This window comes from Chinchilla lanigera, unplaced genomic scaffold, assembly GCF_000276665.1.
Source record: "Chinchilla lanigera isolate Chin_1 unplaced genomic scaffold, ChiLan1.0 scaffold00131, whole genome shotgun sequence".
NCBI classification, from domain to species: domain Eukaryota; kingdom Metazoa; phylum Chordata; class Mammalia; order Rodentia; family Chinchillidae; genus Chinchilla; species Chinchilla lanigera.
Window position 1 is genome coordinate 3,719,491 of NW_004955532.1, and position 14,503 is coordinate 3,733,993.

General features: G+C 52.2%; 1 protein-coding gene across 4 annotated transcripts in view; it reads right to left on the reverse strand.

The window, feature by feature from the left end:
* Poc1a (POC1 centriolar protein A) overlaps nt 1–14,503 on the reverse strand; it is a gene marked incomplete in the record, with an annotated part of 82,886 nt that overhangs the window by 11,811 nt on the left and 56,572 nt on the right. For 3 of the 4 annotated variants that reach the window (XM_013507662.1, XM_013507661.1, XM_013507663.1), the window contains 1 exon segment: nt 10,076–10,219. In XM_013507662.1, coding sequence (XP_013363116.1) covers nt 10,076–10,219 — 144 coding nt within the window. 4 annotated transcript variants of the gene reach the window in all.

Sequence of the window (14,503 nt, forward strand, 5' to 3'; positions counted from 1 at the left end):
ACCCTATCTTGCCGATGGTGTGTGTGTGTGTGCGCGCGCACAGGCACCCTATCCTGCTGATGGTGTGTGTGTACGCACGTGTGTGTGCAAGGCACCCTATCCTGCTGGTGTGTGTGTGTGTGTATGCGCCTGTGCACAGGCACCCTATCCTGCTGATGCTGCCACATGGCACGGGTGACTGGGGGTGTGGGCTTCCTGCCCTTCCCAACACCCAGGCTCTGCCTCCAAGCCCAGTCACTCTCCAGTGCCTAATATCTGTGTACAGGGCCCTTGAGTCTGAGGGCACAAATACGGGCCTTCAAGGAGCCTGCCCATATCATTCCTTCTGGTGTCAGCACCACAAGGATAGATTCTTGTCTGCTCTTGCTCATCACTGCCTTCCTGCTCCCAGGCAGCACCTGGCACCCTGCTGGGTGGACAAACACCTGGCCCTGAGCCCTGCGGGAATGCAGGAAACACAGCTCCCGGTCCGGCAGCCGAAGGGAAGTCCTATCTGGGGATAAACCTGCCTGTTTGCTGAGGAACACTTCCTCCAGCTTGGATCCTAGGCTTGGTAGGTCTGAGGGGATGATGGGTAGGTAAGAGGGGCCACCCTGCCAGCTGGCCTGGGGAGGGAGGATGACTCCTAGCATCAGCAAGAAGTAGGGGTGGATAAAGTGGGGTCAAGAGTCAAAGAAACAGCCCAGTCCCTCCCCTTCACACCTGGGGCCTGATTTGACGATGGCTGAAAGCTCCAAACCTGAAGTTCAGAGGGAAGGAATGGAGATTCCCTCTCACGCTGATGTTGGGCATGCTCAAGTACCCAGGCCCAGACCATCTAAAGAAAGTCCTCCCAATCTCTCTGCGCTTACCAACTTACTGACTGACTGACTGATTATTTTTTGAGTCAGGTCTTGCCACATAGTTCAAGCTGGCCTTCAACTCACTGTGTAGCCCAGCCTGGCCTTGAACTCAGGGCGATCCTCCTGCCTCAGCCTACCAAGTGCTGGGATTACAGGTGTGTGCCACCACACTTGGCTCCGCAATTGTCTGTTAACCATTCCTCTTTATCCACCATGGTCTTCTGCACGAAGCACACAGAAAACTGGCACTGTGGGCCTGAGGCTCCCAGCTGCTGTTTCGCACATCTCAGGGCCACAGGATTTCTCCGACGTTTCCTCCCCAGCCCCGCCTCTCTTCAAGTACATGAAACACTACTTCCCACCAGTGGACTGGCCATCAGTTTAAGGCATCTCGCCTAATTTGCCTCCGTCATGACTTTATCGTTTTGCCTTTCCATTATCACTGCTTCTTCTGAATGGAGAAACTATGTAAAGTAGGCCTGTTTACCACCATTGGTAAAAAATGGATGCTCCTAGGATGCATCAGGCACTGCTGCCCAGAGAGAAGACCTGCACCACAACCCTCTGGATCTCTTCACTAGCCACGTGCAGGCCACCTGGAAGCCCGGTGCCCTCGTCTCTGCTGTACCCATTCCAGGGTGAGTGCAGCAGAGCTAAGCACAGGCACAAACCCTGCCCATGGCCACCTTCTGCATCCCATTTCTCCAGAGGCGGACTCCCAACAATCCATACCAAGTGGTTCCCTTACCAAGACCTGACAGAAAACCACCCTCCGAGCCTGAGGGACTGCTTAGTAGCTTGCTGGAGGCTGAAAAAATCTCAGCACCTGGCAAGTTGGGCAGCAGCTCCTGCCCCACAGTAACCCTATAGGGAAAGGCACTGGCCATCAGGGCCTGATCTGCAGGCCTCCCCTTGCCCTGCCGTCTCGGCCCACTTTCTGGAGCCACCAGCCGGTCCAAGAGCAGAACGGGGTGGGGTGGGGTGGTGTGTGTGTGTGTGTGTATGTCTATGCGTAGAACTGCTCCCTAAACGCCATGCCATGCTAACATCAAGGGTTCTTTCTGGTTCCTCTGCTCCCCCTAGGTGAGGGTCCTGTGGCTCTGATGAGGGTCTGCACCCACAGTGCAGGAATGGATCCGAGTGGAGGGAGGCGGTGTGACAGGACCAAGTGCAGGCTTCCTTGTCCCTGCAAGAGTGACACTTGGTTAGGGAGAGTAAATTGCACGGCCATGCAGGCCCTTTTGGGGCTGTCAGTCCCAACACTCACAGACCCTTCTTGTGGTCTGTGTTTGACCCTTCCTTGGAGGGCCTTCAAGCGCCAAGGACAGTGAGCAAATCACCTGGAGCCCCTGCCCCTCTCAGCACACCCAAATCAACCTGACTGAGATGCTCTGCCCCCACACTCCAGGCCTGTTCAGAGTCTCAGAAGAAATCTTGTATGACTGACCGTGAACATTCCCAGGCTCCAGAGGTAACCACAGCCATTGCCTGTCCCATCTGGCAGGCAGGGCCTTCAATCTGCTGCTTCTTTGAAGAGAGGGTGCTTTTTGATGCAACCACAATGGGAGAGATGGAAAGCAAGAGTTTTCTGTCAGAAGCCCTGGTCAGTTTTGAGGCGGCTGGCAGGCTGCGTACTATGCAGGAGTTGCACACTGCCCTGGCTTGGTACCTGGGGAAGGCACAGCCTCCGTCTGTTGCAGAGCCAGAGAAGCCTATGGCTAAAATGCCAAAATGAGCAGCAGGGTTGGGGAGGAGCCAGGGGTCTGGACCGACATTGTTCTCCACTCCCTCTGCGCCAGGCCGGAATCAGACACCAAGTGTGTCCCTGCCACAGACCAGACAGTGTCTTTAGTGCCCTGTCTCTCAGCAAGTAGCCCTCTAACAGAGGGACAACAGGTGTTTTGTCTCTAGACCCCAAGCAGTGGGGGCCCAGGCTGTGCTGAACTTGACTTTGGTAGAAAAGGTAGCCCGTGGATGTCTGTAAAGGAAGACGGACAAATCCCCTTTGGACTGACTATTACAGGTAGTCAGATCTGCTAACAAGGAGAAAGGCTTGCTTTGGTAGAAACGGCCACAACTCTGGCCCTGGCTGTGAGTGGGGCAAGGCCAGGGGCCATTCCCTATAAGCAGGGATCACCAGAAGGTATGCAGGGAACCTTTACCTCATGCCTTCCCAATTGGTCGGATCTGGGCACACCTGGGAGGACCAGCCTTCAGGGAAAATGATACAACTACTTTAAATCCAAGGTCTGTCTCCACAAACAACAGCTGGCCTGTCCAGCAAAGATGGACATCGAGAGTCCCAGAGAACAGTCAGGCAGCTTGGCCCACCGGAGTCCAGCAACCCCACCTCGCCTGCTAGCCTTTCTTGAGTGGCCTACTGAAAAAGAAACTGCCAGGACCCAGGGGCTGGGGCTCACGAAGGCATCTCAGTAAGCAGGTCATGCCCTCTAACTCCTCATACTGAATGAGCAAAAACTTTTGGCCTCTTGAGTTAGGTTAGCAGAGCTCAATGACCTGGTCATTTAACAAACTCAACCACAAAGGAGACCTAAACCAGCAGGGCTGGGTGGGCCTGGTTCCCACTGCACGCATTTCCTGAATGTGACATCACAGAACTGCTGGGGCAAGCCTGAAGCAATGAGTGTCATAAAAAAACAGTCAGAAAAGGAATTTCATGGTTTGGTATTTTTAAAAAGCAGCAAGACGTGAAATTGGAGTCAAAAATAACTTTGCCGTGGGCTTCTGAGGCAAAACCACCAGGCTGGTGGTTGGGTTTGTGCCAGGCCCCTCACAGCAGCCTCCCAGGCTCCCAGAGCACTGTCCACAGCTCTGCACTTCACCCTTGGCCCTAAAGGAGGCCTGCAATGTGCAGGCACCACTCCAACCTCTGTCACTCATGAGGGTAGCTGAGCCCTACACAGCAATTCCTATGGCCTCAGAGAGTGGCAGGCCTGACAGCAACAGAGTCCAGCCCGGAGTCCTCCAGGGTAGCCATAACAGACAGGTCTGGCTGGGGACAGGACAGACAAAACAAGGCCCCAAGGGAAGTCCTGGCCCCTGTGTGGGATGCTGGCTCCAGTGCCCCCTTAGGGAACAGGCAGAGGTAGAGAAGCTCAGAGGAAAGGTGGTGTCATGTAACAAAGGCAGCCTCTGGTGTGGAAGCATCAGGAATGGACATTCCACAGGCCTCTAGCTGCTGCACTAAGACTTCCACCCTACAGAAAGCCTGGTCAGTTTTGAAGAAAAAACAGCTGGGCTGGAGCAGCTGGAGCTGCTCACTCTTGGTGCTGGTTTTTCTGAGGACCCCTTAGGCTTCTGGCATGGAGCCACCTTTCAGCAGGCCCAGCAGGCAAGTGATCTGCAGGAGCCACAGCACAGATGTGTGTTGGGAGGGAATGGTACGGGGTTGAGGGTAGGCTCCCCGTGGAGGCCCTGCACCGTGAGGGAGAGCCATGTGCTGAGGCAGGCATGTGCAGCACAGCAAGCACCTGCCTGTACTCAGTCCTCAAACGTCCTGAGAATTCCCAGAGGGGTCTGAGGCAGAAAACCTCTCTCAGGGAAACCTAATTCCATGGTTAGGACATATATTTTCCAAAAAAACCATTATGATAACCCCACTCAAAGAATGACTATCACAAATACACATCTCTGAAGAGTTTCAATCTTGGCCCCGATGCCTTGGTCTAAGTGCAAAGCTTGTGCCAAGTGGGCCCCAAACAGACCCACAAGCCTCTGTCACCTCCTGACCTTCCTCGGGCTGGGGAAAGACCTGTGCATCTCCTCCCTCTCATTCTCACTGGCCTCTCACTGGCAGCTCGCACGCATTCCTGGGATTCAAATCCAGCAGTCAGAGGCCTGTCGAATGTCCATTTCTGCAGCTCCTGTGCCCAGGCAGCCCCCACAGAGTACCACCTTATGCTGGTGCCTAACCAAGCAGCTGGCACCAGGCTAGCACACCCAGTTAGCCAAGAGCTTCAGCGCTCAGAGGACCGAGCAGGCCCCACTATCCCATTCACAAGGGAGGAAACTGAAGCTAGGGGAGTGGCATCACTTGCCAGGATTACTAGGTGATCAATGGTGGAGCTGGCCCTCAAATCCAGAAAGACAGGTGGCTCACTGGCTAAGCAAAACAGCCCTCAGACCCAGGGGGAGGGAGGTTCCTGCCCACAGCTGGTAGGGATGTGTCATGCTGAGCAAACCGTAGCTGTCAAGACCACAGCGTTAGCTGGGATCAGGGCCTCAATGAGCTCTTCCTCTTCCAGCAGAGGAAGCCGTGGAACCCCAAATGGCAACCTCACAAGGGTAAGACAGACCTCTTCTAAAGGGCAGGCCAGGCAAGGGTGTGTGAACTCTCACTGGAGACCTGGAGGTCAGCTTGCTGGGCTCTGTGATTGCAGAGCCCTGAGCAAGAACATCTTGGTCTTTCAAAGTCAAGTTTGGCTTGTAGAAAACTTTCTCATATTAGTTATACAGGTTAATGGGTTCTGCTTTGGCAGATTTATACATGTATGTAACATACTTTGGTGATCTCCACTCTCTCATTACCTCCTTTGCCTGATGGAGACCACTATGAAGTGGCTCTGAGCAGGACTTACTCTTAACCAACTGGTCTTTCATGTTTACATGTGAGTTTGTCCAAGGCCTAGGCCCTTGTCCGGAGATGGGCAGTGGACTCATAGTAAGTGAATTTTGATGAGTCACTAGTCCCCGCTGAAGCCTGTGTTGGCCTGTGAAGTTGGGATGCCTCAAAAGATAAGGCAACAGCTGAGGACTTTTGGCTCTAACCCCAATTAACTGAAAGGAGACTGCAGCTGCAGGCATCTCACTCCTGCAGTGAAGGCCTTCCTGGAGATAACACAGTTCTCCTAAATTAACATAATGTATTACTTGGAGAAGTCCATAAAGGGATTCCCAAGTCCTGCCCAGATTCTTACATTTTCTTCAGTATTCCTCTCCTTTGTTTAAAAACCTAATAAATACGGGCAGCCCACGGAAGTTCTTAGTCTAAAATCCCAGAATCTTGAATTCTGTGAGAGGGTTAGGATCCTCCCAGAGCCCTGAAATAATTTCATTCGTCTCATTTATTTAAGCCTTGTAGTCCACTCATTTGGGAGATTGCAGGCCTGCTCTGTCTGCAATAACTGGGAGATACTGCTTACGCAATACTTATCATCCCTGCCTGCCCAAACTTCTCGATGAAGCCAGCCCTGACTCCACCAAAAGTGTTCAACAAGGGGAGTGGGGCTGCTCTGACCCACAGTAGTCGAGATTAGGATCACCTGGGTTTCTGGAGAAGACCTAGGCCTGGGGACCTCAGGGCTGGTCTAGGGACAAGTCATTATTCTTTTCTACCTCCTACATTACTAGGGGTTGAACCCAGAGCCTTTGCACTGAGCTACATCCTCAGCCATTTTTTAATTTTTTATTTTGAAGGGGGGTCTCATTAAGTCTCTAAGTTGTCCAGGCTGGCCTTGAACTCGTGATATACTGCTGTCTCAGCTTCCCCAGTAGCTGGGATTATAGGTGTGCACCACCATGCCTCGCACAAGAAGCCATTATTCATGTCCTATCTACATCTGGCACCAGGCGAGAGGATAAAGTGAGGGCTTCAAAGGGAAGCCCTTGGAAAACTGCAGACCTCAGAAAAGCACCAAGAGGGTAACTATGATGAGGTACGAGCCCCACATTCTTGAGGACCTTTCTATACAGTAACAATCCGGGGAGAACTGACAGGCCAGGACAGCCTGAAGATTGCCTGCTCAGGAGGGGCCAACAGGTGGGAGACAGGGCAAAGGGCACATTCCTTGCTGGGTCATCTCACAGTCTATTTCCCCAAGTAAACACACATTTGAAAAATAGTATGTGCAGTTCTTAAAACAGGCATTCCTGAACAAGGCCGTGCAATACCACTTCACAAGTTAAAGGACTGGGTTTCTGACGCTGCACAAGCCCAAAGGGCAGTTTGGTTTCCTCTTCATCTGAGAGTCCGTTTGGCCTGGGAAGGCTGGGAAGCCGCCTGCTTACCCACTTCCTTGGGAGGGGAGAAGCCTCACAGGGGCAGCAGGGATCCTGCTTCCCTTATTACCCCCTTCTTTTGCCTCAGTGACGCCTGCTCCAAGGTGCTGCAGGGGCTGTCTTCCAGGGACAGGGCCATGACCACTCTGCCCCTTATCCAAGTCCTGGTCTCCTTATGCCCCTATGTCTACTCCACCCCAGAGGCTCTGCCTGCGTCAGGCTCTGACTCCATGCTGCTCAGTGTCCCACCACATGGAAATCAAACTCCTGGGCTGCTGTATTTGTTGCTCCACACCAGAGGACCTGTGGCCTCCTTGGCTAGGCACACTGAGCTCCCCCAGATACACAGTTCCCCACTGTCTCCAGTGGCCCTAGCAGGTAGCTCCTTGGGGTCCCGGCTCTGACATCAGCAGATTCAGTCCTGGGACTTCCCAAGGGTGGGAATGGATCTCAGGGAAGGGCAGTTGCCATCTTTGCTCTGAGGGCATGGAATGGCTCTCCTCAACAGGGCTGGGTCTAGGTTCATGAGGCACTGGAGAAGTCGGAGAGGTGCTTCTGGTCTTGTCATGAAGCTGCCCAACCCCGGTTGAGTCCTGGTAGTGAGAAGGGCAGCAGCAGGAGCAGCACTTGTCATGTCAGCAGCAGCCAAAACCCACCATAGCAGAAGGCAGGCTTTGAGAACTATAAGGATGCACAGTGTGGTGCCCTATTCCTGTCACCCAGGGGCTAGAAGCTCTGTAATTCAGTAAACATGCCTGGCTACTAACCACTGCAGCCCCGATGGCTCTCCCCTGGAAGGATGTTCTGCAGAACAAGGGAGGACTTGGAAGGCACCATTTCCCTCTAGGAGGCCACTTGCAAGTAGACCTTTTCCTAGGGAAGGAAAAGGACTATAAGGTAGAGGAGGACAGGGCAGAAGAGTATGGTCAGACAGATGTCTTTGAAGCAGGAGTCAATGGTAGGGTGGATAAGACTCCTGACTCTCCAGAGCTCAGAGCCACTTCAGGACTGAGCAGATGATGAGTACCTGCTGAGGGCACAGCCCCAAGGCCAGTGTCCAGTGATCATGCTGGGAGAACAAGCCACAAGTATGGTGGAAGTATGGTGGTGGCTGCCTGGCTCCAGGTTTCAGGAGAGGGCTGCTCAGTCTAAGGGCTTGCCCTCTGCTGAGCTAACTCTGAGAGGAAGGGTGTCGGGGGGAATCCAAAATGATCTGGTGCTGAGAGCTCTGGCTGTGACGAGAGCACCAGAGATAGAGCCCCAAGGCCAAGATGGGAAGGTCAGCTGGTAACACAACTGACAGGTGCGCTCCAAGAGAACATAGCTAGATTATCCTAAACGTACCCTCTACAAAAACAGGTGGAACCTTAAGGCCTCATCTATAGAATCCAAGTTTCCTCAGGACATGTAGAGTCCACTAGGAACACCCCTCACTCTGTGGCATCCAGGAACATGTAGGCATCGCCCGTTCTGCAAAGCAGGTGATTGGTCTGGCACCTCGTAGAGGGGCAGGTCGATAGCCCTATGGAAGTACAAATGGTCTGAGTGTGTCAGGTGGGACAAGAGTGCCACAGGGACATCTACACACCTGGCCACAGGCCCAGTAAAGCCTTGACTTATGCTCTGCGATGCAAGCTCCTTGCAAAGTTCCAATCATGCTCCTAACTGCTAACACACAACAAAGCCTCCCATGTGCACCCCCAAACAGTGACAGGAAATGTTTTTACTGTTACGTTCCTCTGGATCCAATGAAGCTATTTTTAACCACCTTCTCAGACTTAATTTCCAATTTTATCCTATAAAGTTCTAATGGATTCCACTTCCCTTCACTTGACGAGGCTGCGAAGAACATCAGGCAGCTTCTGGCAGCTCTGAAGTGGGTTTTCAAGTCTTTGCTCATGGCTCACATCTCTCTTGGCACAGGCCTTCTTCTCAGGGCCTACGAGACTCCAAAATGTCTGCGTGCTCTGCCTGCGTACCCCGCACCCTCCAGACACTGACACCTGGCCTCTCCTTTGTGTGCTTCCACTGGTGGACCCAAGATGTCAGTCCTAGCTGGGACACACTCCAGACACGTGAGATGTGACACGATGTGGCGCTTTTGTCACTTAGTATAGATACTGAGGCAGGGAGAGGACGCTATATCGTGTCAGATCCACTCTGTTTAGAGACATGAAGGGTCTGCTGTGGGTTAGAGACTGGTTTTCTCAAATTCCCTTACACCTTTCACTTTTTCTAGTGGGCCACAGCCTCACTTACCATGTGCTGGCATGGGAGGTAGGAATCTGTAGAGTCCCTGCCTGGCACCAAGAGCCAAGGAACCAAGAAGTTGTCAGACCCTTAAGTCCTGCTCTGCCCTGTCCCACCAAATGCTATGTGCCAGCCACTCTGGGCTTTCCTCAGTCCCCAGATCTGCCCACTCCTCCCCTGAGATCTGCAGGCAGCCACTTCCTCTGCCAGGGCCACTCTGCCTCTCTCGGGTGAGATGCCTCATTGGCCATTCCCCCAGCTGGCTACCACCTCTTGTGCAGGCATTTTGCTCCTCCTGAGACTGCTGTACTGTGAGTCTGTGTTACAAGCTGCCAACGTAAGTTCTAGAGTGGGGCTCACATCTGCCTTACTGGTAAGGGCCACAGTCATGGCCACAGCAAACATTCATTGACCAGCCTCTCGTGAGCTTGGCTTGGTCCAAACAATTCACAGAAATTCATCTCCCTTAATCTTTACCACAGACATGAAAGGCACAGCCCACAATCACTTGCACCTTATGGATACATCATGTACCAAGGTTTACAAAACTGAAGGGATTTTCCGAAGGATGCTTGAAGGATAGCGAATAGTGCCAGGCTCAAACCCAGGCTCTTGGAAGCCTCAACTCACTGCTTACAGCTCCTGGCATGTGCCTGGAGTGCCCACCAGCGATGAGTGGGGTAAGCCGCGTTTCTTTCAAAGCTGTGTGTTGGTCGAGGTCACATCTGGGAGGGTACACTCTGGTAGGACCCTGTACTGATGATTTTGGAATCTAGTGGCCCTGCCAGGGCTTGCATGATTCCAGGAGCAGAATCTGAGGGCAGGTACTGTTATTTCATTAATTTGAATTGGAAAATAGATCTATTATATTTTTTTTAAAGTCTAGCACCTACTGGCCAATTTCAGGTGATCCAAATGTGAGACCAGACCAAGTGTAGACTGGATGAACTCACATCACGGCCTACCTGAGTGAGGACGTCCAGCTGGCCCACGATGTGCTCCAGCGTACTGGTCAGTGTCTGGGGCATGCTGATGGGCTCCTGGGGCTGGCTTGGCACCGACTCCAGACTCCTGCCTCTGCTTGAGGGGATGGGGAGGTCCACTTCTGGCTAGTGGCAGAAAGAAAAGGTCTCTCAGCATATTCAGCATGAAGAAACACAGAAGGAGGATGAGCTCTTCCAACGGATTACATGGATAACCACAGTAAGCAAAAAAACCTTCTAATTGTTGTTAAAAAATAGTGGTGTGGCGGGGTCTCCACATCCAGGTCCACACAACCACCTTCCCCAGCACAACCAAGAGAGAAGAGGACAGGAGCACCAGAAGTTGAGCATGCTCCAAAGGGGCTGGGCAAATGCACAGGTGGGCCAGCGCCAGCCTGGCCTTCTCTCGAAGGCACACAAGGAGGCTGGGCCCACATCCCAGTTCTTTACTCGGCGTTCACCCTCCAGCAGGCAGCCCGGTGAGGCACTGAAAATGCCAGGCCCTGAAGTCACCCTTCCTCCCAGCCAGCCAACGTCAACTCCCCAACACAGGATAGCCCCAGTGTTACCACAGCCATCCCATGGGCATGGCAACTGTGCCCTACAATCAGGGTGAGGGGCTGTTCAAACTCTCTCTTACCCCGGATCCCATGAAAACAAAGGTTTCTGTGTGAATCTCCTAGCTAGGTGGACGTCGAATGCTGGGAGAGAGAATCCACAGACAGACACCACTGGGCTGTCCCCAACGGGCTCTAGAACGTGAGGCACCTACTGTTGCTGCCTAAGGCCCTTCACCCCCAGAATCAGAACAGCTGGATCCCGCTATGTACGCAGAAGGCGTGTCCTGACCCAGGAAGCACTGCGCACATGTTCGGCTGGCAGGATGCCCTGAGCCACGGGTGCCTGCGGGCAGGCCGGCGGATGCCCCAGTTCTGGTTTTCAAACCTGAAATTTCTCTGTGGAATTGTTCCCTGTGGAACTGCCCTGCTCAGTGACAGCTCACTCTTGGCAAGCTGCAAAGCCTCAGTGACCCATAAATACAGCCACACTTGGGGTTGGGCTTTTTAAACCACTACTTCACTAATGGGCATTCCAAATGTTAGCACGTCACTCCTCAGCTCTGCCAGTCCTGCAGGGTTCTCTGCCGCCTTTGGGAGAAACTCCAAGCCCCTTGGCAAAGCACTCTAGTCCAGCCCACCTCCTTTCGCAGCTCCTCTCCTGCCTCTGCACCTCTGCGCCCAACTCATGCAGTCCTCTCCATCTACGAGGCCCTCTCTCTGTCCTCCCAGCATCCCATTCTCCCTGCTCCTCCCCAAGGCCCACTCCTAATCAGAAGCCCCCTGTGCTCCTAAACATCTGGGCATGCTCCATCCCTGCCCTGTCCCTCCAGTCACTGCATCCCCTGCCCCAGAGGCAGGACATGTAACTGGATGGGTCAGTGCTGGCCTACCTGCAGGGGCCACCACCTGACCATGTATCTGCGCCTCTCTGACCTCCTGCTTGCACTCATCACTCCTCTTACCACTGGGCTCAAAACCTGCCAACTACTCATGTACCACACAGCCAAGGCTATTCCACCCAGCAGCCCAGCTCACCCCAGGCCCCAGTGCCACTGCCACTTGAGGATACACGCTACGACCAGGGCTCACCTAGGATGCCTGCATGCCCACCTTTCACCCAGCCCTAACAACAGGCTGCCTGCAGACCGCCCATCAGCAGCTACCTTGCTTGTCCTCTGAGTCTCCCATCTCTTGGACTAATGCATAGCAGCCTAGCCCTCAGAAGATCCTCTGCATTGGACACACTCACTTGGGCAGATATCAGAGTGCTTGAAAGGAACTGGCTCAAGACAAGGATCAGCTGAACTGACAAGAGGAGGACTGAAAGGGCGGTTCAGCCTGTGGACCCACTGACCCAGGTGATGTGACTGAAAAACGCAGTTCGTTTTTCTTTATAAGTTAAAGACACATTGCCATTAACTCCCTTTAAAATACTCCTCCTTGCTTCAAACACACTTATCCCACTCTTCTTGCCACCTCTGGAAGCAGTTCTGCTCGTGCTGCCATGGCTGCCCCACTGTCCTGAATCAATTCCAAATGTTCACCTTTTGTCATCATTTTGACTTTGGGAAGAGAGAATGTGCGTGATGCCAGACACGGTGCGTCAGGTGGTTGAGGGTACCCTTCGTGTTTGACAGCAGCATTCATCAGTATCACACCTCGTAGAAACACTCAGGAAAGAAGGCTTCCAGAACTGCTTCAGAAAGTGGCAAGGAAGATGGGACAAACGTCTGAAGTAAGGGAGGTTCAATGGCAATGTGCCTTTCACTGTAATGAACGTCTAGGACTTTGAACATTCACCGTATATTTTGATCACACCCCATATTCTCTTTCATTAGTAAAGAGCTCTAACCTTGTAAACCACAAACTCTCAGGGACAGAATAATTTGAACTTGGAAAAGTCAAGGCCCCCTGCTGAGTGGTAAAGCAGAAGCTGAGTGCGAGACATGAGCCAGAGGGACGTTCTAGAGGACAGAACAGCATGGTCAGGTGCCCATCGTCAGTATGTCTGCCACGTTCTGCGGCTTCTCACTTAGGCCTTAGTCACCAGGGCTGGGGCTCTTCCTGTCCTCCAGGAGTCAACGCACTTCAGATCCCAATGTGTACCCAGAAGCCCACTCCAAAAGGAAACATTTCAGGAAGTCACCAGCCTTGCCATGACAGTCTTCAACCCCGCACAGTGGCCCCCAGGCCCAAGCAGTTCCACTGGGCAACACAGCCAAGTACAGTGGTGAAGAGCAACCCAGGGCTCCGCTGAAATCCAGACTCTGGTACTCACAAGCAAGGTGGTAGTGGATAAGCAGCTGACTTCCCTGGGCCTCTGCTTCCTCATCCATAAAACAGGGGAAATGACTGAGCAGCCTTCAAGCGGATAGGCTATGAAAGGCACTCATCTGAAGTCCACAGCAGGCCCTCAGAAATGTGCCACTCCTTCCGGACAGGCACACTCTTCCCCTGGACACTGAGTCCACACAGCTCCTCCAGGAGAAGCCACTGGAGGAAGGGTATGACTCTCGTGTCCGAATAGCAGGCATCCTTATGAGGTGATCCAAATGGGTACTGCCTGCTGCCTGGGAAGAGGGAATGGTAATTATGAGTGTTTCTGCAGAACAGCTCAGAAAACACAGGTACAGAGCTGAGCCCCTGGAAACAGCAGACAGTGGGGCAAGGGTGCAGACAGAGCGCCCTCAACTTTAGCTACAGGAACCCTCCTTCTGAGCCAGAGCCAAGTAGGTCCAAAGGAGTACTACAGCACAGAGCTAGAGAGGTGGCCTATGGAACAGAGATATCTATGAATGGCGACTGAAAAATATGGTGAATTTTTTCCTTTTTCTAAATTTAAACATTTATATTTATTTTAAAAATGTATTACAGTAAAAGGCACATTACCATTGATCCCCCTCAAAGTGTTTCACTGTTCTTACTACTTCTGGAAGCAGTTCTGGACATTCTTTTTCCTGAATGTCTTTACTTGCATTACTGTAGCTGCCTCAATGCCCCGTATCAATTCAAAATGTTTGCCTTTCGTAGTCATTTTGACTTTGGGGAAGAGTCAAAAGTTGGAAGGTGGCAGAGCTGGTGAATAAGGGGATAAGGACACAGATGTTTCTACAAGCCTGCTTTCCATTGAATGGGACTTGGCAGCAGCATTCACTGTATTTCTGATCACACCTCGTAAAGACACTGAGGAAACAGGACTTCCAGTATTGCTTGCAGAAGTGCCAAGAACAAGCCAGGTGTAGTCATGCATGCCTGTAATCCCAGCACTCAGGATGCTCAGGTAGGACGACTGCATTGAGTTCAAGGCTAGCCTCAGCGATACAGTGAGTGAAGGCCAGTCTGAACTATATACATGCAAGACCCTGCCCCCAAAAAAGATTAAAAGTAGAAAAGTGGCAAGAACATTGGAGTACTGTGTTTGAAGCAAAGAGGAGTATTTTGAGGAGGATTAACAGAAACATGTTTTGTAGTAAAACTTTCATATTTAAACAGTAACCATGTATTTTGAGCAGCCCTTGTATATCATGCTTTCACAGGCTGGCTTCATGTTGCTGAGAAAGGAATGTCTGCTGAGACAGAAAGTCCTTTGGCTCAGCCCCCAGAGCTACTCTGAGCCACTCTTCTACCTTCAGAGAAGACACAGCAATACTGAACATTCTATCAGTCTGGCGATGGCTGTGGTTTGCCACCTACTACGTGCCCTCATTTGGTGTCACCTGGCTTAATACATATCACCTCATTAAATCCTTATGATGGCCCTCTGAAACAAGGATCATGAACTTAACCTCTCAGATACAATAACCAAGTTGAGAAGTTAAGTAACTTGCTCTAAGTCACCCAGCAAATGAGA